This window comes from Puma concolor, chromosome D2 (genome assembly GCF_028749965.1).
Source record: "Puma concolor isolate L17-30 chromosome D2, mPumCon1.1.hap2, whole genome shotgun sequence".
In the NCBI taxonomy this organism is placed as follows: domain Eukaryota; kingdom Metazoa; phylum Chordata; class Mammalia; order Carnivora; family Felidae; genus Puma; species Puma concolor.
The window spans coordinates 15,723,386-15,751,317 of NC_141677.1; the positions used below are offsets into that span (position 1 = coordinate 15,723,386).

The 27,932-nt window shown below is 40.1% G+C and overlaps 1 protein-coding gene across 1 annotated transcript; it reads right to left on the minus strand.

Moving 5' to 3' along the window:
* Positions 1-1,287: 1,287 nt before the first annotated feature.
* On the minus strand, positions 1,288-6,693 carry MAP10 (microtubule associated protein 10). Its single transcript, XM_025915086.2, has one exon. The coding sequence runs from the start codon at positions 6,653-6,655 to the stop codon at positions 3,926-3,928; it is 2,730 nt and encodes a 909-aa protein (XP_025770871.1). The 5' UTR covers positions 6,656-6,693; the 3' UTR covers positions 1,288-3,925.
* Between the last annotated feature and the right edge of the window lie 21,239 nt (positions 6,694-27,932).

The following is a 27,932-nucleotide window of genomic DNA, read 5'->3' on the forward strand; positions in this document are numbered from 1 at the left end:
CCCAAGTTGCCCCATAACCTGTTTCTATTCCTAAGCCTCGCTGACTGAGCTTTCAGTATATTTGAGGCTCTTTAGAAAACACACTGCCTTCTCATTTCTCCAGCAGCTCCCTCATTGGACTATGCTGAACAGTAGGTTTCCAATCCATTTTCATCAGCCTAAGCCCACCTGCTCTGTATCTTCCAGAAAATCCTCAAACTGTCTTGTCCACTACCTTTTTCTTCTGGGAATAGTACTATGAGATCATTCTTATTTTTACATCTGTGATTTCACTGGGATTTTGGAAGAAAAGGCCCGTAACTTTCCCTGAATATACAATTTTGCAGCAAAGACCCTTACCTGAATTTTCTAAATTTTCTAGAATTTATATGTATTATTATTGTAAGACAGAAGAAGTATTTGAAAAATAAGGAAATAATTATCTTACTATGGCTTGGCATTCCAACCTAATGATGCTCATCCTGAAATGTTATTTCCTGGCATGACAGGTTAATCTCTGGAGGGAAATAGTAAAAATGCCTTGATCCTTGACCAAGTACGTTTTCTTTGCCTTGTTTTAGGTTAAAAATAAGAAGGATCCATTGGATCATAAATCATTATCCTGTACAACTCCAGATATCTTAATCGAATTAAAACATAAGTAGCCCAAAGGATGGCTATAGCTCTAGGCCCAAGGACACTTTATATCTAGACAGATGTTAAGTATTGCTTATCTTATTTCTATGTTGCTTTCTTTGTTATGAAATTTCTTTGCCTTACCAACAACGGTGTGGTAATTAAACATTTGTTTAACTTATGATCTTTAACGATATGTTCACAGCGAATAAAAGTCTGGTTCCCAAATACAATTCCATAGCAAATGTCCTGCTTTTACAGACAGAAAAATAAAAAATAATTGGGATGTGATGGGGTGGCTCTCAACAGAAAGCCAGAAGTCCATGACAGAAAGTTCAGTGTCATCGTTCTTTGTATCTGAAGATATCAACAGTATGCATATGACTGGAGGAAAAACCAACATATTGTATGCATCTGCACAAGGCTCTTTGAATCTGCTTATGGTAACAGTTCAAATGACTTGTCCCTGACAGCTGCCTGCTAAGCCACGAGTATTAATGTATTAATACTACACCGAGATAGGTCCTAACATTTCAATGGCTCACTGCTTCTTAGATCCTCTCCCAAATGGCTATGCCCACAGCAGTTTATTCAGAAAAGCTGGATTGCAGTAGCTCAGTTTTACAAACAATTAAATGACACATCTCCCTTATTTATGAGCCTGAAATACTATTTCATGTTTCAATGATTTAAGTAATTTAGGGATAAAGAATGCTTCAGGCGTAGTATCTATTATGATACCCTTAAAAATATAAGTTTATAGGTTGTAGAACTAAAACATGAAGTAGAACCTGAAAATAAGTTGCAAACAGGAAGTACTAAATGCATGAAAACAAGTATTTTTTTTTTACTAGAAGTTATAAAAACTAACACCACAAGTTAAGAAATAAATATGGAGTAACTCAAAGAGAATCTTATTCAGCTACTCAGTTTTGTAATTTAAAGTACATTAATTCTTTAGTCTTTGTTGTACTTCAGACACATGTTGAACTAATCATTTTCCTCATCTATTCTCATCATAGGCAATGACTTACTAGTAATCAAATAAACCAGTCAGTTTTTAAGGAATCATTTCTCTAATGATTCTGGCATTGTTGCTTATATTTTTGCCTCTTCCATTGTCATGAAAAAATGCTAACAATTTACACACCAAATTGATATCTAGCTACAGTACCCTGCATTATTTTGATATACTGGATGCTTTATATTAACTGAAAAATTACGATCATAGCCATAAGCCATTTCATATTTCAAAACTTTTACTGTTAAAAATTCTGTACCTCCAAGGAATTATTTCCATGATTTATAATATTCAAAATGTCAGGACTACTTATTGATGCTCATTTATAAATTAAAATACTCTATTGTTTCTATTGCTTAGGACTGTATTATACCCATGGCATCTGAAGCTCCCTAGAACTGGGACTTTTCTTACTCGACAAAGTTCCTTTCTACCACTCTGTAGCATGAACCTACCATTCTTTTTTTTAAAGTTTATCTATTTTGAGAGAGAACGTGCATGCGCACACGGACACACACACGTATGGGGGAGGGGCAGAAAAGGGAGGGAGAGAGAATCCAAGCAGGCTCATGCAGTCAGCACAGAGCCTGATGCATGGCTCAATCTCACCAACTGTAAAAAAATCATGACCTGGGCCACCATCCAGAGTTGGACGTTCAACTGACTGAGCCACCCAGGTGCCCCATGAATCTACCCTTCTAATCAAGATATTCTCACAGTCCCATGAATACATTATACTCATTCCCATATTTCTTTTATTCATATTGCTTCTCAAAATATAACATCCTCAATCTCTGTCTTTTAAAATTCTATTATGATCATTCAAAAGATAATGCTTACATAATTATTTAATTACTTATAAAGGAAGCAAAATTAGGGCCTTGCTTCATACATCCAAAAATATCAGATATGTTAAAAAATGTGGAAGTTAAAATATAACACAGATAGAAAAATATATAAATAAATACTTGAACACAGAATAAGGTCTAAGTATAAAACCAACAGAAGAAACAATCAGTAGACTTCATAAAAACAACCTTTTATACTTTAAAAATAACTTTGGAACAACCTGAAATGACAACAATAAACTGAATTTCCAAATAAGAAACTGGAAGACACCTTTCTGAGCTCCCTTTTCCAAATACTTCAGAAAACACCTGCAGGTTGCTTATACACAGCAAACAAAAACATAGTCAATAACCGTGTTTCCAATAAGGATTTTCTGCAGCTTATTCTTAGGATTTCTGCTCGTTTTGACTGCTTAATTTGATCCTCTCCCAATATATTCTTTGAAATGCATGGCTTTCATTAATTTGTTCAACACATGCTTTTATCACACCCCAACCACAAGCCAGACTGTGCTGGATACTAAGACCATACATACTATACTGGTGGGCAAGACATATATGACCTCTTCCATCACTAAACTTAAGCCTAACAGAAGACAAACATCGATCAAGTAATCACACAAAATGTGTTAAAAAAAAAATAAAAGAGGGGCACCTGGGTGGCTCAGTCGGTTAAGCATCCAACTTCGGCTCAGGTCATGATCTCGCGGTCTGTGATTTCGAGCCCTGCGTCGGGCTCTGTGCTGACAGCTAGAGCCTGGAGCCTGCTTCAGATTCTGTGTCTCCTTCTCTCTCTGCCCCTCCCCCACTTGTGCTCTGTCTCTATCAAAAATAAATAAATGTATAAATAAATAAATAAATAAATAAATAAATAAATAAGCAAGCAAGCAAGCACTATGATAGTATATAAAAAGGACTTCACCTACTGGGGATATGGGATGTGTATGTATCCAAGATTTCCCTAAAGAATTCATATCTACATAAAACAGTACACTCTACCTGCAGGGGTATATCTTAAATATTTTTGTACTTTTCTTCATCTCACACAGTAAGTTCTTCTATATTTGTTAAATGACTTATTCTCATTAAAACTTATTCCTATTAAAATTATATCCTTTTTAACTCGTCTTTTTTTTAATGGTGTACCTGAAGTTGGCTTTAGGATGACTGATACCTTCAGATGAATACTTTGATAGTTTAGAAAGATACTTTTATTCTTACAAGATTAAACAACTTAAATCTTACCTAGATTGTAAGGTGATTTCATGATTAATATGGTTAAATAGAAACCATCTAGACATCAAAATAACATTTATAATTCTTAAAAAGAATTATTCACACAAATTATGTACTAAAATAATGCACAGAATTATTAAAAATTGTTTCACTAACAGTACACATAGGTTCTAAAAAATGAAATGTCTTTTAAAAGCACATATTTTCACATTGTATATCCTGGAAGTTTATTTATCACTAATTCGCAAATATCTTTGCATTGCTTGGAAATATTTAGCGAACCAACGTCATCATCTTCTTCAAAGTGATCTGGTGTGCTGCTATCCAGGACATTAAGTTCTAGTTCTGATAAATTAGATGGCAGATAAGAACTCACTTGAGATGTCCGAGGTGACTGGCTTTTTTCTGAACACTTGCAACCGATTTTTGTTTTAAGTTTAGTAACTTTAGAATTATGCACACTGTTGCGATCTACCTGGTTTCCTTTTTCCTCAGTCCAATGTGATACAGACAAATCACTGGTAGAGATACTAGAATCTTCCTCCAAACTTTTATCTGGAATCCTTGAAATATGAGATCCTTTATGTGAGCGTACTGGTGAGCCAGCTGAAAAAGGTGGGCTAAGAATAGAACTCTTTTCGCTGCTGTTTTTTCTTATGGACAGTCTTGTTTCACTAGACTTACCTGTGTATTGATTATGTGTTGGATTTTCTGCTGCTAAATGGCTATCACAAGCTTGTAAAATTCTGCTAGTATCCTCGGTGGTATAGAAATCTTCAGAAAAGCAAGGACTGGTGAAGTCATCTGAATACTTTAGTTCTGAGATGCTTTCAGAGCAACGACTCCCACTTGGTTTTTCACTCATATCATCAGTAAGAATGTCATCATCGGTGACTTTGACCTGCTTATCCTCTATTTCTTTATCTACTACAATTCTGTCAGCAACTGCAACCTGTTGGAAAAGACACGGACTTTGGATTTTCCTTTCCATTTCTCCTTCCAAAATACTTGCATGAGTAAACCTTTCTGGGACAATGGAATCTGAAGGACGTATAATTTCTTCCAATAAACCATTATTTGTTCTATGTTCACCACACTCTGTTTTTTCAGTTGCACATTTCAGCTTAGTTTCTTTACCTGTGCTAGGATCATCAAAACCACCACTGATTTGCTTTGAGGTATCACTGTTCTCAGCAAAAGATGCATCTGATTTCGAACACCTATCTTTAGGCAGTTGATGTGGCTTCTGAGGTTGTTCTGCAAAGCTGAATACTTTAACTTTGGATGATGGAAATCTGAGTTTTGCACCCAACATCTGTGCTTGCATTTTTCTATACTGTTCTCTTTTTTCATGCACTAACAACATATCAGGGTTTGTTTGCTTTAAACGTAGTTTAAGTGTATTTGTTAAACCATAAAGCAGCCTCCCCCTTGGAACTCTTTTGGGAGGGTTTCCACTGTTCTTTTCAAAATATTTCTCTTTTTTGAGATTTTCGCCTTGGTTCTTTTTATACTGAAGATTCACTGACTTGTCATTTTCCCCCACAGAAAGCTTACCCTTCTTAGATTCAGATTTACATGTGCATTTGGCAGACGACTCTGGTGACTTCTTACCCTCAGTTCTATATAACCAGGCTAAGTGAGGATGTATTTGAGGGGGGCTTGCCACAGGTTGGTTATATAACAAGGACAACTCAACCAACAAAGCGTTTAACAAAGGCAGCTGCCTTATTGTGTTAATTCTACTTTGTTCAGTTTGCCCGTGATACGCAGTTTGATCACTTGCGCCTTTATCCTGAACATGCGGAGGATTTATGAGCTTTGGAGGACTCTCATGTGTCCCAGAACCAGCATGTTTCAGAGAATCAGTATGTGCTGGGACAGTTACGTGATTTCCCCCCAGAGAAATACCATCCAATTCCTCAGGGGCATTTATTTGAGGTTTAATGGTGATTGTACCCTGTACAGGAGGCATCTTTTCTTGGGTCAAATGAGTGTAATACAGAGGAGGAGGGCAAAATACGTTGGCTTCAATGTCCAACTCTGTGACTCCCTGACATGGGGGGCTAACGCTTCTCATCCCACTAGAATGTGAACAAACAGAGCTGGTTTTGCCATGCTCCATAGAAACCGTGTTACGACAGTTGGTCTTACTATGGAAAGATATTTCCTTCAAATCCTTCCGTGCCTTTGGGATTTTTAAACTCACAAGGGACTTATCAGCATCTCTTGGTCTTGGCTCTGAGTCTGGCTGCTGTGTTTCCTGTGGGGTCTGGGAACTGACCTCTACACGCTCCACCCCACCTCCTGCGGTAGCGACTGGACGCTCAAGATGGCCCAACAAGCTGCTTCCCAAATCAGTGAAGCGGTAGCCCAGGGCAATGTCCCCAATCCGCTCCCCGACTTGGTTATGCAGAGGGAAACTTCCTCGATGACTCTGGGAGCAGCCGGAGGCGGCCTGTCCCAGGACCTTGTGGGCGGCGGCGGCCAGCGAGATGCTACAGGCACCCAGGAGTCGCGGGGCAGGAGTCGGGCGCCCAGGGGGCAGCTGCAGCAGCAAGGTGTAAAGCGGTGTCCGAAGGAGCAGGCGGTGCAGGGTAACGGGGTGCAGGCGGAAGAGACAGGACTTGCCGCGACCGAAGCTGACCAGGCCAGGCCGGGGTTCCGGGGCTGGGGCGCCGGGGCCGTCAGGAGGGTAAACCAGCAGGGTGGGGAAGTCCAGCAGGCGGAAGGCCACTGCGGGGCACAGGTCGCGCGACGGCCGTGGTGGCGACGCCTCCTCCTCCTCCTCGTCCTCCTCTTGCTCCTCCTCCACCTCGACCACGGGCCGCGGCGGCGGCGGCGGCGGCGGCGGCGGCGGCAGCCCGGCTTCAAGACGCACCCAATCTACGAGCAGCTCCAGCGAGAAAAGCCGCTCGGACGAGGGGACCGCCATTGCTGTTGCCCCTGGAGACGCTGAAGCTTGGTTCTCGCGAGAGACCGGGACACCACAGCGCCTGTCTCTGCTCTCTCGCGAGACTTAAGGGGGCGCCCCGGCTGGCCTAAGGCTACAGCTGCTGTGGGAATTTTCGCCGCTCAATGTATTTTCCTTTCCAGGCGTGTGTTTACACAATTGCTTATAATCCCGAGGCATGATCACATGATGGCAACAACAACAACAACAACAACAAAAACAAAACAGCAAAACACCAGACTTATTTTTTGTTGTTGTTTTGGTCACGTTTTTATCCGTGCAGATCTCATGCAATTTTGAAGCGGGGTCAAGTGTATATGAGGAAAATTGAAAGTAAATCAGGACTCCCTTTCCAGACTCCAGGGCTAATGAAAGCCAGTGTACTTTCCAAGGTCGGCCTTCTCTGGCTGCTGATCCACCCCAAATGATGACACTGCTCTGAAGCGGCCTGGGAGCCTCTATTTGGGTGAATTATGGTAGCACTGAAACACAAAGGGGCTGTGATCACATTTCCATTTGAGCAATCACCATGTGTGAAATTGATGTTAATGATTCCATTTAAAAACAAACACACACACACACACACACACACACACACACACACACACACACACAGAGTTGGGGGAAGGGGAAAGATCTTATAACTGTCCCAGGTTTTCAAGGAGACGTAATTCTAACCTCAGTAAATTAGCCAGCCAGATTGGAACCAAGGCTGATAACACGGGGAGCCTTGAATGACAGAGTAAGCAATTTGAACTGTAGTCTGTACAAGTTGTTTTGAACGAATAAGTGTGATCATAGCAGTGTTTAGAAATATAGCAATACAAATACAAAGGATGGATTCTACTAATAAATTGAATTCACAGCAGTCTATTGGGAGGCTTTCTCACTGGTTCAGATGAGGGAGAATGATGGCCTGAAATTGGTCAGGGTCAGTTTAGAGGAGAAAGAGGTGACAGATGAGTCATCTGTGATAGCAGAATTTGGTGACTAAGGGAGAGAAGTTATGGGTGAATTTTTTTTTTTTTTTGCTACTGAAGGAGAAAAAAATGAGGCATAGATTTTATATATATATATATATATATACACACATATACGTATATTTAATGTTTATTTATTTTTGAGAGAGCGAGAGAGAGGGTGCGCACAGGCAGGGGAGGGGGATGGAGGATCCAAAGCGAAGCTGGGCTCTGCGCTGACAGCAGAGAGCCCGACCCAGGTTCGAATTCATGAACCACATGAGATCACGACCTGAGCTGAAGTCGGACGCTCAACCGACTGAGCCACCCAGGCGCCCTGAATTGATATATATATTTTTAAAAGTTACTTTGGGTTGGAGGATTGTAGAGTTTGCGGTTCCTGCCAGACATCATGTTTAATTTTAGACAGCTTTATAATTTATAGTTACATTACATCAAAGCTCAGAAGAACATTGTGAAGCTCAAGGGAAATTCAGAATTGGAAGGACTTGATGCTTTAGTGGGAAGACTGAGGAAGGCTCCATTGCAGTATATAAGTAGAATACACTACTCTTGGCCTTGAGAATCTTACTATCTACTTACAGAGGAAACATTTATCCAGCGACATGCTTAATGGATGGATGACACAAAGCCATAAAAAGCAACATATTCACAAGTGGAAAGCAAGGAGGTATTGAGTCCATATGTGCATCCTGCAACAAGTCTTCTAGATTCGGTTAATAGTGTGGCATATCAGCACTTGCATATCTCCTGCATACAGACAGGGAAACCAATGTCCTTCTTCTATAAGGATGTCGCTTCAATAATATGTGAAGTTTCTACAGGGAGAATATGTTCTTTGCCCAGATACCTTATATTATTGGTATTGCAATACATGAATAATATTTTATAATTGTAAATAGGGGTAAACTTAACAAGTGAAACTTCTGGTATGAAAATTAAAAAGCTTCCGCATTCATAGACCATTCATGGAGAAATAGCACAGTGGAATGGCCGAAAGCCCGGATTCTGTAGGCAAACAACCGGCCTCAAATCCTGGCTCTGCGGCCATATATTAGCTTCTCAACAATTTATCATCTTCCTCACCCAAAAAAATCAGGTAGTTATAGTAGATACTATAACTATTAGATATTAGATATCTATTAACTATTAACTATATAACTATTAACTATTAACTATTAGATATTATAACTATTAGAAAACTATTACAATATGAATATATGTGATATTAGTATTATAGTACTATAGTATACTATGCTAAGTAGTATCGTATATTTATATGGCCTGGCACATAGCAAATACTTGCTAAGATAAATATCTTTTTACTTATTATTTGCCATTAGCAGGCTTTTTGAGTTTTTTAAAGCGCTAAGGTAGTAATAAGTAATTTATCAGACATGGGCCTATTGTTTGTGATCTATAAAAGTGTATATGCTGTGTACTCTGCCTTTCATGTGGTAGCCAACTGTTCTTGTCATAGGAAAAGGCAGGACGAGGCAAGAAACTATGGATTCATGCACAATAATACCTTAAGATATAAATCTGCTGTGCAATGTTAAGGAGTTTGAAGTTTTTTTGGGGGGGTGGCCTGGATTAAGATGTTGGCAATGGCGTGGAGAGAAAGAAACAGACTCGAGAAACACTTAGGAGAGAGATTTAATGGGACTGGTTGATTGATTGTATGTGAGGTGTGAGGGAATTGTTGTAATTGCTGTTAAACAAGGAGGTGAGAGAGGCCTGAAGAGAAAACTATGAGCTTCAGCATCTGATATGTTGAGTTTGACATATTTGTCACGCGTCCAGGTTAAAGGTGTAAGTTAAAAGAGAGATCTGGACTGGAAATACAGGTTTATGAGACATGACGATGGAGATGGTAACCTAATTTCTTCGTATAAGGCATAAAGAAATATGGCAACGAGACTTTTCTCTTTTATGCGTGTTATCTCAGGACTGTGCATATAGTAATAATTTTGGCTTGATTGATAATGAATTAGAATCACATATGATCAGATATGATGCTGACAACCATTTCCGGGGCAATAACTTCAGGGTGAAAAGAGACAAAGTCAGAATCATTAACTAAGGTAAGGCATGATGGGACCTCAGTAATTTTGAGAGGAAAGGGCAACTGGATTAGTGAAACTGATTGAGCTGTGGGTCTGGCTTTTAAAAGGCAGACAGTACGTTACCATGGTAAGGGCTGTGGACCCAAAGGAATGGGTCCAGCAGGTGGGATGGTTTAGCAAGAGTTGTAACAAAATGGCAGTTGTGGGATTAAGTAGGAGAGCAGCATCATATTCTGGGTGGCTGGTCTACTTTGGAGCGGAAATGCGAACATGTGGAGCAGAAATGAGAACATGCCGGAGTGGAAATGCGAACATGTGGGAAAAGATCAGCTCCTGGAGGAGCATGGAGGCAGGTAAAAACCACATAGATGTCGTTGCTCCAACCTAGTTTACTTAGCTTCAGAAAATGGAGAGTAGCTAAGGTGCTACTGAGGGAAGTGAGTTAGACCTCAAGTTTTATGGACCAAATACCGATTAGGAGGAATCTGTAACTCAGGGACCATGAAAATGCCAAGAATTACTCTAGAAGCACCAAGTACTAATTCCAAGCCCCATTAGGAAAGGCATTCTGCTCCTTGTAGACTTCCTGGCTTAGTCAGGATTAGCTCTAAAATCAGATATAACCGCCTATAATTGACATGGGGGCTGAAGATGCCTGCCAGGAGGAGGAACTAAAGTTAAGTAAAGAAAGGGCCAGCATGGAGCTAAGTAGGGGGAAAGTAAATCTAATATCCTTTTTTTAAGAAGAACTTTACACAGTGCTTCCTTTCCCCCGTGTAAAAGAATGCAATCTACAAAAAGCTTACAGCTAGCACGAAGCTTAATGGTGAGAAAATAGAAGCTTTTCCGCTAAGTCAGGAACAAGGCAGGGATGTCCCCTTTTACCACTGCTTTTCAACACTGAACTGGAAGTCCTAGCAATAAGACAATAAGAAAAGGAAAGGAAAGGAAATAAAAGATTGGGAAGGAAGAAATAAAATTGTCTTTGTTTGCAGGTGCTGTGATCATCGATGCAGAAAATCCAAAAGAACTGACAAACTCTTGGAAATAATAAGTGATAATAGCAATGTTGCAGGATATCAGGTTAATATACCAAAGTCAACAGCTTTCCTATATGCCAGCAATGAACAAGTAGAATTGGAAATTAAAAGCATAATGTCATTTACATTAGCACCTCCCCAAAATGAAATACGTAGGTATAAATCTAACAAAATATGTCCATGATCTGAAACCATGTGTGCCCCATAGGGTTAATGAGGTTGCAACTAGTAGAAAATTTAAAGCTTGTTTTTCAAAGAACTGTTTCTCCCTAATCAGCTATTGTATCGTTTCCGGCCCCACTAACAAATCCACTACCTGTCTCTGCAGAAGCCTGGATTCAAGGTCAATTGATATGGTTCCAGCCTATGAACAAGCAATACCCTGCATTCCTTACCCAAGCTAATGAGCCCAAGACCCCATCCAGTTTATACCAGCTCTCAAAACATGTCCCTTCTCCTTGTCCTAAGATATCCTCCTGACATCAGGGGATGAAGTTTGCCTCCTTCTGATGTGAAGTCTCCACCCCAAACTGAAGGTGGGGTGTATGTTACATATATGTTTGCTCAATTAACATACTCCATCTTTCCTCATGAAGAATTGTATGTTTTCCCACCCTTTTCATCAATATGTATGTAGTCTTAACCTCTATGGATTATAAGAAATTTGTTCTCTCTCCCTTCTTGGGGGTGAGTTTGACACCTGCCTTCCTATCTCCTTGTTTGGCTGCCTTTTGGATAAACTCTCCTTGCTGCAAACCCAGTGATTGTGTTTGCTGCACCTTGGGCAGATTGACTTGGGTTCTGTTACAGGCCTATAATGAGGAAAACTAGAAAACTGACAAATTCTAAGCAAAACTGAATAAATAGAGAAATAGTCTGTTTTTATGGATAGAAAGACTGAATATGGTCAAGATGTCAGTTTTTCCCAACTTAATTATAGAATCAGTGCAAAGCCAATCAAAATCCCAAGCATCAAGTTATTTTGCAGATATGAACTGATTCTAAACTGATTCTGAAGTTTACATGGAAAAAACAAAAACACAAACAAATAGAGGAAAAAACAATAAAGTTCATTCGGAGAGGCAAGAGACCCAGAATAGCCAACACAGTACTGATGAATGAAGTTGCAGAACTGACACTACTCATCTTCAGCTATGGTAATTAAGACAGTGTGGTATTGGTGAAAGAATAGACAAATAGATCAATGGGATGGAATAAAAAGCCTGGAAATAGACCCTTGTAACTATCATCAACTGATTTTTTGACAAAGGATCAAAGGTAATGCAAAAATGCAAAGGCAGTGTTTTCAACAAATGGTGCTGGAACAGTTGGACATCCAAATTGAAAAAAATCACAACTTTCACAAAAGTTAATTCAAAATGGGTCACAGCATTAAATGCAAAACACAGAACTATGAAAGTCCTCCAAGACAACATAGGAGAAAGTCTAGCTGACCTTGGGCTTACAATCACTGTTTAGATACAACACCAAAGGCATGATCCATGAAAGAAAAAAATGATAAGCAAGATTGTGTTAAAATTAAAAATGTTTGCTCTGTGAAAGACACTGTTAAGAGAATGAAAAGAAAAGGCAAATCCTGGGAGAAAATATTTTCAAAAGATGCATTTGATAAATAAATGTTCATCAAAATATGTAAAGGACTCTGAAAATGCCACAATAAGAAAAAAAAAACCCAACTAAAAAATGGGCCAAAAACCTGAACAGGCGCATCACTAAAGAAGATACATGCATGGAAAATAAGCATGTGGGAGGGGAGCGGGTGACTTAGTCGGTTAAGCCTCTGACTCTTCGTTTTGGCTCAGGTCATGATCTCATGGTTTGTGGGTTGGAGCCCCATATCAGGCTCCGTGCTGACAGTTGTGAGCCTGCTTGGGATTCTCTCTCTCCCTCTCTCTCTCTCTGCCCCTCCCCTGCTCATTCTCTATCTCTCTCTCAAAATAAATAAATAAATAAATAAACATTAAAAAACAGATAAGCATGTTGGGGCACCTGGGTGGCTCAGTCAGTTAGGCTTCCAACTTTGGCTCAGGTCATGGTGTCTCGGTCTGAGTTCGTGCCCCACATCGGGCTCTGTGCTGACAGCTCGGATTCTGTGTCTCCCTCTCTCTCTGCTCCTCCCCCACTCATGCTCTGTCTTTGTCTCTCCAAAATGAATAAATGTTAAAAAAAATTTTAAAAAAATGTGAAAGAATGCTCCCGATTGTATACCAACAGGGAAATGCAAATTAAAGCAAGAGAGTGATACCACACACATCTACCAGAATGACCAAAATCCAGAAAACTGACAGCACGAAATGCTGGTGAAGATGTGGAGGAACAGGAACTCTCATTCATTGCGGGTGGGGATGCAAAATGGCACTGTCACTTTGGAAGACAGTTTGTCAGTATCTTAAAAGTTTAAATGTACTCTTACTATATGATCCTTGCAGTCATGCTCCTTGGTATTTACCCAAAGGAACTGGAAATTTACATCTACACAAAAACCTGTACATACATGCTTATTGTAGACTTATCATAACTATCCAAATGACAATCAGGCAACCAAGATATCTTTCAATAGGTGAACGGGAAATTAACTATGGCACATCCAAACGATAGAACATTATTCAGTGCTAAAAAAAATGAGCTTTTAAGCCATGAAAAGACACAGAGGAAGCTTAAATGCATAATAATAAGTGAAAGAAGACAGTAAGAAAATCTGTACACTGTCTGATTCCAACACAATGACATTCGGCAAAAAGCCAAACTATGGAGACAGTAAAAAAAAAAAAAAAAAAAAAAAAAAAAAAAAAAAAAATCATTGGTTGCCAAGGTGGTTAGAGAAGAGAAAGGGATGGACAGACAGAGTACAGAGGATTTTGGGGACAATGAGAATACTCTGGATAATACCCTAATGATGGATGCCTACCATTATACATTTGTCCAAACCTATAGAATGTGCATACCAAGAGTGAACCTTAATGTCAGCTATGGACTTTGAGTGATGCTGATGTGTCAATGTCGGTTCACCAGTTATAATAAATGGACCAGTCTGGTGGGGGGATGTTGATAATGGAGGAGCTTATACACATGTGGGGTCAGGAGGGATATAAGAAATCTCTATGCCTTGTGCTCAGTTGTGCTGTGAACCTAACACTGCTCTAAAATATAGAGCCTCTTAAAAAAAGGATATAACAAAAAGGTAGAAGATACAATACAAGTAAGGAGCCAAAACAAGAGAGAATTCTAAAAGGAAAATGGGAAAAATACAGGAAATAAAACCTGCACACTGAACAGAAATGTAAAAAGGTCAGATTAAAGTCCTTTCCCCTTTACTGGATTGAAAAACCCCTTGCAAATGTTTGTCTGGGAACCTCAGCTCCAAATATTGCTTAAGAGACAGATTGGAATTTCTGATGCCCCTGTCTGGGCCTCGGTTACCCCCCTTTGGCTTCCAAAGGCTCTGTATCTCAGGGTTCTGCATACATAATGTATTCCTGAGGCAAGAAGACCTCAATTAGAAGGTTACCATAAACTTCACACAATGTAAACTGTTAAAAAAAAAATGGAACTTTCAAAACATTCGCCTTGACATATTCTATTAGCGCTAAAGATGATTTGATTCTAATCCTCAGAATGTGTGCAGGGGTTGACTGTGGATCTCTTTTTCTTTGTTTCTAGTCTTTTCATTCCCTTCTCTTTCTAAGTCCCTGGTCACGGGGAATTGTAGCTTTTTCATGATGCTGTCATTAAACCAGGGACTGAGTTGTGATCAGCACCATGATGACCACTTCCCATATCATAGACACAAAATAGCTGTCTGTAAATAGTGCAAACTAAAGAAATTCTGTAAATTTGTCCCAAGGCTCTGCAACGCATTTTCAATTTCTATTTTAAACCTGCCAGAACTTGGTGTTAGAAATTCCTTCACTTAAAGGACAAAGAGAAAGACTGGGGCCGAGGGGGTGGGGGGGAAGGCAGGACGGGGGGGGGGGGGGGGGGGCGGTGGTTGGAGAGTAAGCAAAGGCACTACTAGAGGGGAAGAGTGGCTGAAAAGCCCACTCTGATAAATCTTTTCAAGAATCAAGGGAAATCATCCAGCGTCTTAAGGCATTGAACACAATGGGTTCATTAATAAGCTTAACGTTACATAAGACTGACAGATGAAGTTAATTCATGAATTCTCCTTTCTTTCTCATGCAGATAAACACTATCAGGCCTTTTGGCCTCGACCACCAGGTCAGGCTTTCAGAATGCGAATAGCTGGTCCATTTAATGGAGTTTGGTTTTAAATTGGATTTGTTTTAAACAACTACATGTAATTTAGGTCCTTCCAAACAAATAGCCAGCTGTTGTGCTCATAATTAGTCATATACCTATCTTCTGAAATCTGGGAAGTAAACCAAATCTTAGAACTTCATCAAGCAGACCAGTCCTTCAGGAGACGCTGGCCATACGCTGGAGCTAGGTGTGCACTAAAATAACTCTCTAGATAGTTCCAATTCCGTAGTGCCTCTTATCTCTGCTTGCCACTGGATTAGATCCTTTGTAAATTCTCTTTCTGTGATCCTTAGAGCAACCCCATGAAATTATTGACATGCTCATAGTGAAACCAACTTGGAGAAGGTACAAAATGCATACAAATATGAATTTACACAGCCACTCAGTGACAAAGCTGGCATTAAAATGAAAATTCAGCTCTGCCTGCTTAAAAAAAAAACACACAACTTATGCTTATCCCAGTAAATTCCCTTAGCTTTCTTTTCTATGCCAAGGAGAGTATTAATATGTAGAAAATGGACAATACCCAATCAAAAACTGTATTTTGGGGTACCGAGGAATAGTGAAATAATACCACAAGGAAGGTAAGAGGCAAACGCAGAATGTGGTTATGTTCCATGAGAAAACCTACCCAGTTGAAATAAGTCAAGGACACAGAGAAAGGGGGAGGGAGATAAGGGGCTGCTCCAATTAAGAGTCATGAGATTTAACCATCAAATCTCTGGTATGGGCCTTCTTGGGATTCTTCCTCCGACAAATTATCTAAAGCAACGGCATGTTGGAGACAGTAAGTGCAGGGGGATGGTAAGCTGGCATTAGATGATAGAAGAGAAGTATTGTTCACGTTAAGCGTGTTCATCTCATGAAGATTATTTAAGAAAATGTGTGTGTCTGTAAGAGAGTCCAGATGAGATCGTAGTGTTGCAAGGTGAACCTCCAGGACCCTGCAGCCTCTGCCCAGGGATGTCACTGTCCCTGGGATGTCACTGGAAGCTCTTGGTCTCGTTTGAAGAAAGAATTCGAGGAAAGACCAGGCACATGGTAGAGGGGTACAAGTAGGAAAGTTTATTATACCCCAAGATGTGAGAGCCGGCGAACTCAAGGGGGCGCTGCGTGCCTCAGGCTTTGGGTCTCTATCTTCTATTGACAGTGTTAACTAGAGGATGGAATATTTCTTACTCTGGGAGGGGATTTCTTTGGGAGGAGGGTTTCCCACCTTTTCTCCCTTACTTGATCAGGTCTCTGGCCTTCTTTGTCTTGGTCCCATCTGGTTTGATCAGTTTCTTGGGGCTTCGTTTTTTGGAGTGCGGCCGGGACAGGTCTCTGACTTTCCAGATAGCTGGCTGTGACTCCCCCTTTGCTGGCCTCCAGCCATCCTGTTGAAGCCTAACTAACTGCCTACTCTAACAGTAGGAATGCAGTGACATTGCTTAGAAGGGTTTGTAATGCCTCTGGGTTTAAAAAAAAAATGAGTAGGTAAAGCAAATGTGCTGAGATCTTGATAATTATTGAATCTGTGTGATAGGTATATGCAAGTTTGTTATGCTATTTTCTATACTTGCTTTTCACACACACACACACACACACACACACACACAGACACACACAAATATTAGAGCGTTTGGTTTCACAAGTTTCTTACCAGATCAGCTGCAAAAGACTATGAACTGTATATTGCTGGAATATCAGTACTGTAGAAACTAACCATGATGTAGAATAATGTTTCCAGGGAAAACTTTCTCTCCTTGCTGGAGTTGTGAGCTTCTGGACTACCCAGAATTAAGTTTTGATGGCTGTCCCAAGGAGCCATTTAAAATAAAGGGTATTTGTAAGTAGGTTATATATAAATAGCATGTCTCCTATTTACAGAGCTTAAAGGCCAAGCATATTTGGAATTCCTTGTGACCTTGCCTGTTTCATCAAGGTCAGCTGCTTAAAGAGGCGGAGAGCTGAGCCTGCATAATTACTACAAGAATCTCCCTTTCCACCTCTCCTTTTGTATGCATAAATTACCTTGCTTTCTTTCTTCTTTATTCCTTCCTTCCTTCCTCTTTCTTTTTCTTTCTTTCTTTCTTTCTTCCTTTCTTCCTTTCTTTCTCTCTCTCTTTCTTTCTTTCTTTCTTTCTTTCTTTCTTTTTCTTTCTTTCTTTCTTTCTTTCTTTCTTTCTTAAGTTTATTTATTTATTTTGAGAGAGAGAGAGAGAGAGAGATCCCAAGGAGGCTCCGCATGGTCAGTGCAGAGCCCCTTGAGGGACTCAAACTCACCAACCATGAGATCATGACCTGAGCCAAAACTAAGAGCCAGAGCCTTACCGGCTAAGCCGCCCAGGTGTTCCTTGTATATATTATCTTTCGATTTACTTCTGTAAGTTCCCACCAGCTATTCTACAGTTACAGGCACAATTTACATCTAAAATTTTATTTTTCCCTTAATATGCATGTGTTTATCACGTCTCAGACTGAAATTTCAAAAGGGGAAATTCGGCTTCTGTAGTTTCCATCTGTATCATAACACGTTAAGTACACAGTGACATTTCCCCATTTTATTTTATTTTTTTTAATTTTTTCAACGTTTTTATTTATTTTTGGGACAGAGAGAGACAGAGCATGAACGGAGGAGGGGCAGAGAGAGAGGGAGACACAGAATCGGAAACAGGCTCCAGGCTCCGAGCCATCAGCCCAGAGCCTGACGCGGGGCTGGAACTCACGGACCGCGAGATCGTGACCTGGCTGAAGTCGGACGCTTAACCGACTGCGCCACCCAGGCGCCCCACATTTCCCCATTTTAAATAACAATTAATAGCAGGAAACAATTTACTCCTTAGCAATACTGGAACCTCTAAGACCACGTCCCAACCACCTTTCCCACCCTTTTTTCTGCTGTCCAGACTGAACCATTTGCGGATCTTTCATACACACAGATCCCTATTCTCAGCACTAGATTTATGGTTTGCTTTCCCTCTGCCTCGAATTATCTCCCTCTACTTCTCCACAGGGCTCAAACTTGATGTCTCTTTAAAATCCAACTGAAACACCATGCCCTTTTTGAAATTCTTTCTGGAAGTCCTGGCTGCGAACTTTCTTCTCCCGCAGCACTGAATCTCTCTTGTAAATGGTTGTTCTGTCTTGTATTATTCTTTCCCACATGAGTCATCGCCCCTAGCTCTCTATAAGCTCCTTGACAATGTTATTTCTTAACGCCGGTACCTTGTTTCTAAATACAGGATTTGTATTTATTTGATGTATTAATAAATGAATAGTATAATCCTTTATATGGTGATTATGTACAGCACAAAGTTTGGGAAATATCCTGAGTTAAAAATCCACAAAGCAAATATTTCAAAGAAGGCTCTGATTCCTCCCAATTTCTTGCGTTCTTCTCTGTGTTGAACAGTGTTTTACAGAAACCAAGGAGCCCTCACAGAACGTGCCGGTCTTTTCAAAGAGACCCTACTGCGTTCAATTTGCCTTGGGCTTTGAAGTTACGGTCGACTAAATCCAAGGCCTTAGGTAGTTAGATTCAAGGAAACAGGATTAAGTGCTCTTCTCTGCACACCAATTTTCTGATAGTCAGGGCTTCTCTGCAGACATCCTCTCTGTTCAAGGCACCCAGTGTGCACATCCTCCTAACACTGCTCGGTGCCCACCCCACGGCAGGAGGAACAAGAGCCCTACTGGGGCCACAGTTGAGGTTGTAAATGATACCATGTAATTGTGAGCCATGCCTTCTTTTAAACGATTATTCTTAATGTATGCAACCTCGGAAGGCAACCGTAATCCAGCCCAGCTAAAAATAGACTCCATGTTCATTTAGCTTGGATTCTCTTGAATCGTTCCCTCTCTGCTCTTTGAAGTGTCGCTCTGCTCTTTTGTTTCTTAACTTCCCACCTGCAAATGCTGGCACATTGGGGCAGGGCTGCTTGCCATAAAGAGAATCCAATATGTAAGGGTGGCTACTCCACTCACGTTTCCCAGGCCCCCCCTAAAGGGGCGGGGTCACTCCTTACCCACATTAGGACAGCTGCTGTCAAGGAAAGAGAAAATAACCAGGGTCGACCAGGATATGGAGAAACCGGACCTTGTGTCAGTGGGTGGAAATGTAAAATGGGGCAGTCGCTATGGAAAAGTGTATTCAGTTACGGACTGAATTGTGTTCTCCCCCCAGAATTCACACGTTGTGGCCCTATCCCCCAATGTGACTGCTTGGAGATAGGGCTTTTAAGGAGGTAATTAAGGAGTGGTAAGTGAGGTTATTAGAGTAGGGCAAAAATCCAACTGGACTGGTGCCTGGTAAGAAGAAAACTCGACACGAGGAGTGCGCATGCGTGCACAGAGAAAAGGCCATAAGAGGACACTGTGAGAAGGCAGCTGTCTGCAAGCTATAGAGGGAGCCCTCACCAGAAACCAGACCTGCCTTCCTGGACTTCTAGCCTCCAGAACTGTGAGAAAATAAATTTCTGTGGTTTAAGCTGCCCAGTCTATGGTGTATTGTTATTGCAAGCCTACCTGACTGATACAAGTGATTCCTCAAAAACTTAAAAACAGAACTACTGTTGGATTCTGCACTCCCACTCGTGGGCATATATCCAACAGAATTGGAAGCTGGGTCTGGAAAAGACATTTGCACACCCATGTTCATGGAAACACTAATCTCAATAGCCAAGAGGTGGAAACAACCCAAGTGTCCATCAGTGGATGAATGGATAAACCAAATGTGGCGTATCTGATGGAGTATCATTCAGCCGTAAAAAGGAATGGAATTCAGGCTCGCCCACAACATGGATGGACCTTGAAGACATTAGGCTGAGTGAAAAAAGCCAGTCACAAAGAATAAATACCATATGAGTCCACTTATATGGTGTACCTAAAGTGGTCAAGTTCCTGGGGAAAGAAACTAGTACGGTGGCTACGAAGGGCAAAGGGAGGGAAAAAAGAATCCTTGTTTAAAGGGTATAGAGTTTCCATTTTGAAAGACAAAAAACATTCTGGAGATTTGTTTCACACCTAGGTGAAAATAGCTAACACCAGTGAACTGTATATTATCAACAAATGATTACAATGGTAAAGTAATGTGTCTTTTCAATAAAATAACACAGTTTTAAAAATACACTAAAAATATTTTAAAGGGGGTGGGGCGCGGTCAGAGGAAGGGAAAATGAGCAGTGGAAGACTCCAGAGATGTGGGCTATGGTGATGGTTCTGCATCCAAGAGCAAATCTGATTAGTCATCTGAGTAAGAGGTTTTTCAGACATAGCCATGAGCTTCTCTTATTAGCATCCTAGCTGGAAAAATGGTTGCAATTAATCGGCTGGTGATTCTTTGGTACTTGTTCCAAGAAACACGTCACAAAGGGAGACACATGAGCCCTCCCCTCCCATCCTCTGTGTCCTCATAGCATGTAAAGTCCTCTTACAAGCCATGTCTGCCATCACCACAATCCACCTGCACCCATCTCAGTGTTGTCTCTATTTTTCTCCCTCCCCTCTTTCCCCACTCACGGTTCACTAGTTCTACCATTAGATTTCTTTTTTAAAGTTTATTTGTTTTGAGGAAGAGAGAGAGAGAGAGAAAAAGAGAGAGCAGAAGAGGGGGAGAGAGAGAGCATCCTGAGCAGTCCCTGCACTGTCAGCCCCGAGTCCGACGCGGGGCTCGAACCCACGAACCTGAGCCACAACCAAGAGTTGGACACTCAACTGAGCCACCCAGGTGCCCTTTCTACCATTAGCTTTTTAAGTTAACTAACAATTAATTAGTGGGTGTTTATGAATGATGACTGTTCCATCTCTCACATGACAAAAAAAATATATACTAATTTTTCAAAATGTCTTTCAGGGGCACCTGGGTGACTCAGTTGGTGAAGCATCTGACTTTGATTTTGGCTCATGTCACGATCTCATGGTTTGTGAGATCAAGTCCTGAGTCGGGCTCTGTGCTGACGTCATGGAACCTGGGATTCTCTCTCTCCTTCTCCCTCTGCCCCTCCCCCACTCGTGCACATGTGCATGTACTCTCTCTCTCTTTCCCTCTCTCGAAATAAACATTAAAAAAAATAAAAAATAAAATGTCTTCCAAAAGGAGGAAACAATGTTGTATTATCTCTTTTACTAGAATGTATCTATAAACAGACCTTGTTCTTCTTAACTAATTTGCTACCCCCAATCCAAACTCATTGTCTTGCCAATTCTTCACAAATGTATTGTTTCTTTGTTTAAAAGATACAAAAGATGCCTGCTTTGATCACTTCTTGGAGCCTCACGTCTTTGGGGGAATCCCATACATACAAAATTGAATTTGTTTTTCTCCTGTTAATCTGCCTTATATCAATTTAATTGTTAGGCCAGCCAAAGAACCTAGAAGATAAAAAAAGAAAGTTTCCTCCCCTACACTTTGATTTCTAATTGCATAATTTTGCCTGAAGAAAATGTAATGCCTTCCTCAGTTTTGTGGGGGTTTGTTTCCAATTGTATATGTGCTATTATGAAAGTATTTGCTACAAATTTGTATTATAATTTAGATTACTCATGATTTTAGATTTAATGTTACCATTGAATCCTAAAGCTTGATTACCTAAAACTCTCTAACTTAATGAATGTATACTCTGAGCAACTAGAGAAAGCAATTATTCGGGACCTTTATCTTCCTAAATTTTATCAACTCAACTTTATTTATCAATAAATTCAATGTGTATTGAATAAAAACCACAATGCTGGGTCCTTTACATTGTTGCTTCCCTAAAAAAATTCAGTATATATTGATAGACTGAACTGTCCTAAAGGCTTTTCTCCAAATAGTAGCTTTCTTGTGTTTTCCTATATAAACGGCAATCAGTGAAAAAAATCATTTAACTTGGTCCTCACTGCAAATGAAAAAAAAAAAAAATCAAGTATTGAGAACATTGAAAAAATACCCTAGCAAAATCTGAACACATTTGTAAAATTGGGGGGTTAGAAACACTTATAAAGAACTTCTTCACATTTTAGAATTGAAGTGCTCTCCTTTATTTAACGTTTTCAGTTCTGTTTATATCAGCTTCTGTTGATCAGAATCTGTAGGTTCCTGGTCTGGCAACACCAAAGCCAGTGAAACTATTTAGACTGACCCCTTCCTAATATGGAACAAGGTGAGGCTCCATCATTTTGTCAGAGGTTAGCATCAGTAACAATTGCTCTTCTGAATAATAGAATACCTGGGTCAAAGGGTACTTACATGTTTAGTTTTGATTCATACTCCAAAATTATTATCCAAAAGGATCCTATCACTTTCCGCTGGTGTTGTGGATAAAAAAATGATAACGCATTTTTTAAAAATTTGTGTTAGTCTCTGATTACTAGTGAAATTAACACCCTGTGGTATATTTATTACCTATCTCTTTGTATCCTTTGACTATCTTTCTATAAATTGCTTTCTTTTTTCTATGAACTTGAAGGAGTTTTATAAATATATGTGTGTTTATGTGTATGTGTATGCGTGTGTGGGTATACGGATATGTACATGCATGTGTGTTTGTCATATTTCTAGTTTGTGGATTGTGTTTTTACTTTCTAAATTTTTTTTAACATTTATTCATTTTTGAAAGGCAGAGAGAGAGAGAGGGCGCGAATGGGGGAAGGTGGGAGAGAGACACACACACACAGAATCTGAAACAGGCTTCAGGCTCTGAGCTGTCAGCACAGAGCCCGACGCGGGGCTCAAACTCACGGACCACAAGATCATGACCTGAGCCGAAGTCGGCCACTTAACCAACTGAGCCACCTGGGTGCCCCTATATTTTTACTTTCTTTATAGTAAATGTTTATGAACAGCTGTTCTTAATTATAATATAGTGACTATCATTTTTAATGTTTTTATTAGTGATTTTTGTACCTGGTAAAATAAATCTTCTCTACTCTGAGATCATAGACATCTTATCCTATATTTTATTTTATTTTATTTTATTTATTAAAAAATTTTTTTTTAACATTTATTTATTTTTGAGACAGAGAGAGACAGAGCATGAACGGGGGAGGGTCACAGAGAGAGGGAGACACAGAATCTGAAACAGGCTCCAGGCTCTGAGCGGTCAGCACAGAGCCCGATGCCGGGCCCGAACCCACGGACCGTGAGATCATGACCTGAGCCGAAGTCGGACGCTTAACCAACCGAGCCACCCAGGCGCCCCTCCTATATTTTATTTTAAAATGTTCTAAGTTTTGCCTTTTACACATTTCTAATATGTCTAGAAGTGATTTGTTTGTTTGATGTAAGATGGGGATCCAATTTTATTATTTCCTTATAAGCAGTTTTTCTAGGGGAACCTGGGTGGTTCTGTTGGTTAAGCAATTGACTCTTGATTTCAGCTGAGATCATGATCTCATGGTTAGTGAGTTCGAGCTCCACAACGGGCTCTGTGCTGACGGTGAGGGATTCTCTCTCCCTCTCTCTCTCTGCTTCTCCCCTACTCTCTCTCTCTCTCTCAAAATAAATAAATAAACTTAAAAAATAAAAATAAACAGTTGTTCTAGTGCTTTTTATTTAAAAGTCCATCATTTCCCTTAATAACCTGCAGTGCTGTCTCCCTCATATATCATTTTCATGTACACAAAGTTGTGTTTCTTAATTGTTTACTGTTGCATTATTTTGTCTATTCTTGTATCTTAATTATGATAACTTCCTGAAAAACTTGCTATCATGTAGTAAAAATCCCTGTTTTGTTCTTATTTTTAGAAGTGACTTCTCTAATCTTGGGATTTTTCTTTTGAATACATATTTAAGTTCTTGAAAAAGCACTATTGAGATTTTTATTGAAATATCTGCATCAATTTGGGAAGGAGTCATGACATCTCAACATCATTGAATGTTTCTGTTTGTTAACATGCTACATCTCTCCATTTATTTAGGCTTTCTTTAATATCTCAATAATTCTCCACAAACAACTTACACAGATTTTTAGACTTATTTCTAGGTACCCTACCTGCGTTTCTATTATAAATGATATCTTTTAGTAAGCTATGTTTTTAGCTGTTGCTGTTGTGGAGAAGTATAATTGATTTTTGAATATTGATTTTATATCCAGACACCTTGCTAAACACTCTTATTAATTCTAATATTTACTTTTACTTGTTGTGTATAAAATAATATCAACTATGAAAATGGTACTTTTTTTCCTTCCTTTCCAAAACTCAGGGTTTTTACTTTTCTTTTTTTTTAATTTGTTTAATATTTATTTATTTTTGAGACAGAGAGAGACACAGCATGAATGGAGGAAAGTCAGAGAGAGGGAGACACAGAATCTGAAGCAGGATCCAGGCTCCAAACTGTGAGCACAGAGCCCAACGGGGGGCTCGAACTCACGGACTGTGAGATCATGACCTGAGCTGAAGTCGGACGCTCAACCGACTGAGCAACCCAGGCGCCCACACTTTTTACTTTTCTTATCTTACTGCGCTCATTTAGGACCTCCTGTACAATGTTGAATAAATGGGTAATTATAGGTATATAATAACACTTCTTAAGGGATCATGGTCTTTTTAAAAAGCCCAATATATGGAATGCAAACTGGTGCAACCACTCTGGAAAACAGTATGGAAGTTCCTCAAAAAACTAAAAATAGAACTACCCTACGACCCAGCAATTGCATGACTAGGCATTTATCCACGGGATACAGGTGTATTGTTTCCAAGGGACACATGCATCCCCATGTTTATAGCAGCACTATCAACAATAGCCAAAGTATGGAAAGAGCCCAAATGTCCATTGATAGATGAATGGATAAAGAAGGTGTGGTATATATATACAATGGAGTATTACTCGGCAATCAAAAAGAATGAAATCTTGCTATTTGCAACTATGTGGATGGAACTTAGAGGGTATTATGCTAAGCGAAATCAGTCAGAGAAAGACAAATATCATATGATTTCACTCATATGAGGACTTTAAGATACAAAATAGATGAACATAAGGGAAGGGAAGCAAAAATGATATAAAAAGAGGGAGGGGGACAAAACATAAGAGAGTCTTAAATATGGGGACCAAACAGAGGGTTGTTGGAGGGGTTGTGGGAGGGGGGATGGGCTAAACGGGTAAGGGGCACTAAGGAATCTACTCCTGAAATCACTGTTGCACTATATGCTAACTAACTTGGATGTAAATTTAAAAATTTATAAATTAAATTAAAAATTATTGTAAATTAAATAAAATTATTTATAAATTAAATTTAATTAAATAAAAATTATTGTAAATTAAATAAAAGTTTTATAAATTAAATTAAAAAATTAAATTAAATTAAATGCCGAATATAATACCATCCGATTTCTCCACATGCCAAGTAAAGAGAATAATAATATTACAGTGCCACAAATGCATGTGGCTTCCCCTTTCTGTCCCCTCTTGGTTCTCTTAACCTGAAATATTATTTTCCAAAGGCTGTAAGTTACACAACCCTTAAGGGAAAAATAGACTTGTCCTGCCTGGGGCTAGAGGTACATGCAACAGATTTTCTAAAATCACAGAAGAGCCAAACAGATATTAATTTTTCTTAACTTCCCTGTAGAATTTTTTTCCTGTTTTTGAAAAGTAAAATTAGAGATAAGTGTTTTACCATAGGAAGCTAGGGCAAATAATTCTCCAGGGATGGAAAATTGTTTGGCAAAGTAATGCTGAAGAGTTGAAGGCTGTAATTTCTACTTGTGGACCCGTTCCAGGTTCGCCTTGGAGGCCATCCTGACTCTTGGGTCCTTAGCTTTTTGGAGTAAACACTGGACATAACACACAAGATCATCTTGCTTCTCAAAGATGGTGTGACAAACAAGGACCTAAAGTTCAGGAAGGATTTAAATTCCCTGAGAAGGTGTGTATGGTCAAAACATTAGTGATCATTATTATAACAATTATAATGTTATATAATTCTGGGAACACAATGTCGTAGCCTCATGGGTTCTTACGATACATTAACTGAATGAATTAATGAATAAGTAAAAGATCCGCAGTTAAAAATAATCTAATAGAGGGGCGCCTGGGTGACTCAGTCGGCTAGGCGTCCGACTTTGGCTCAGGTCATGATCTCGCAGTCCGTGAGTTCGAGCCCTGTGTCAGGCTGTGTGCTGACAGCTCAGGGCCTGGAGCCTGTTTCGGATTCTGTGTCTCCCTCTCTCTCTGACCCTCCCCTGTTCAGGCTCTGTCTCTCTCTGTCTCAAAAATAAATAAACGTTAAAAAAATTAAAAAAAAATCTGATAGATCACCTTATTGTTTCTGAGACGCAAACGTATTATATTTTTATTGTTGTTTTAAAAATAGATGTTCTTTCACACAACCTATTCAAGCAAAATTTCTAAAATGCCACATTTGTGATGACACTGTGCAACTATGGGCCCTCATGACCATTCTTTTATTTTCGGAAGTCTAATTTATGGTGCCTAAGTAATGTGCCCGCATTAAAAGTCTGATTTATGGTACCTGAATAATATGCACTCCTTGGCCTTTATCAAATCTACATTCCTATCAATATCCCAAGAAAGCAACACTGTGTTTGGTAATCAGTATGCCGTTGCCAGACATCTTTGTCCACACATGGGCAACAGAGAGAGGTCTAGCACCAGGAAGAGGAGAAATGTGTGATAGTGGAGAAGCCGTGACAAGATTAGCTAGCTAGTATTCCCCAAATGTATTATATTTGGAAACTATCATTTATGTGGGAAAATATAATGCATCCCCACATGATGGCTGTTGTTATTTGTACTTGAGAGGCATATCATGTAACCCAGTGAATACCAAAACGTGGCCCCTAAAATAGTAGCTTTAACATCACCTGGCAATCCATTGGAAAAGCAGGTGTTTGGAGCCCATCTCAGATCTAGTGCATCAGAAATCCTTGGAGGGGGTGGGTCCAGTATCTGTACTTGAACAAGTCCTCCAAGTGATTCTGGCGGACGCCAAAGTTTGAGAACCACTGGCATGGTGCTTAATATCATGGGCTCTGAAGTAAGATCGTCTAAATGTAAACCCTAGGTCTACCAACTCACCGGCTGCGTGACTTTCTATGCCTCAGTTTCCTCACCTAAAGGATTGGAGTGATAATAGTACCAACAATAGGATTGTGGTGAGTTAATTCAGACAAAGTGCTTAAAACAGTGTCTGCCACGTAATAAGCATTCAACAAACGTAATGTCATACATGAATTTTTCAGGATAAAAACAGTGCTTATAAGCCTACTGATCTGAAAGTGCTTTTTGCATTCTCTGTAATCCTGGGATCTGCACTTGGGAATCCTCAAGCTGCATATGACTGAGTACATCTACTTGCAAAAGAAGGAACAGGACCGTCTGGGGCATGATTAGCACACAGTGGGGCAGCCGGTAAAGCAAAGTCAGGCTGGACCAGTTGGGCTCACAGCTAGGGTCTCCAGGAGCAGGTGCTGAGGTGGAGTTAGATGTGTATTATAGATCAAACCTGTAAGAGGAAAGGGGAATGTTTTTGTCTGTTCCAGCTGCTAGAACAAAGCACCGTAGACTTGGGTGGCTTATAAACAGCAGACATCTACTTGGTCTGGAAGCTGGGCGTTCAACACCAAGGCAGATTGCTTTTTTGGGAAGAGCCCTCTTCCTGGTTCACGGATGGCTGTCTTCTCGCTGTCCTCACGTGGTGGGCGAGATGAGGGAGCTCACTCTCTGGAGTCTCTTCTTTGAGAGTACTTATCCCATCCATGGGGGCTTGGCCTTTCCGACCTAGTAGTCACCTCCCAAAGACCCACCTCAAAATACCACCACTGCACTGGAGGTTAGGTTTCAACATATGAATTTTGGGGGGGCCATAGACACTTTGTCCATAACCCGGAGGGAACAGGAATGCGCAGAGGAAGACAGTGAACTTTGATGCAGAACCAGTGAATCTTCGGTTGACTTGGCGGGGAGCTCTGA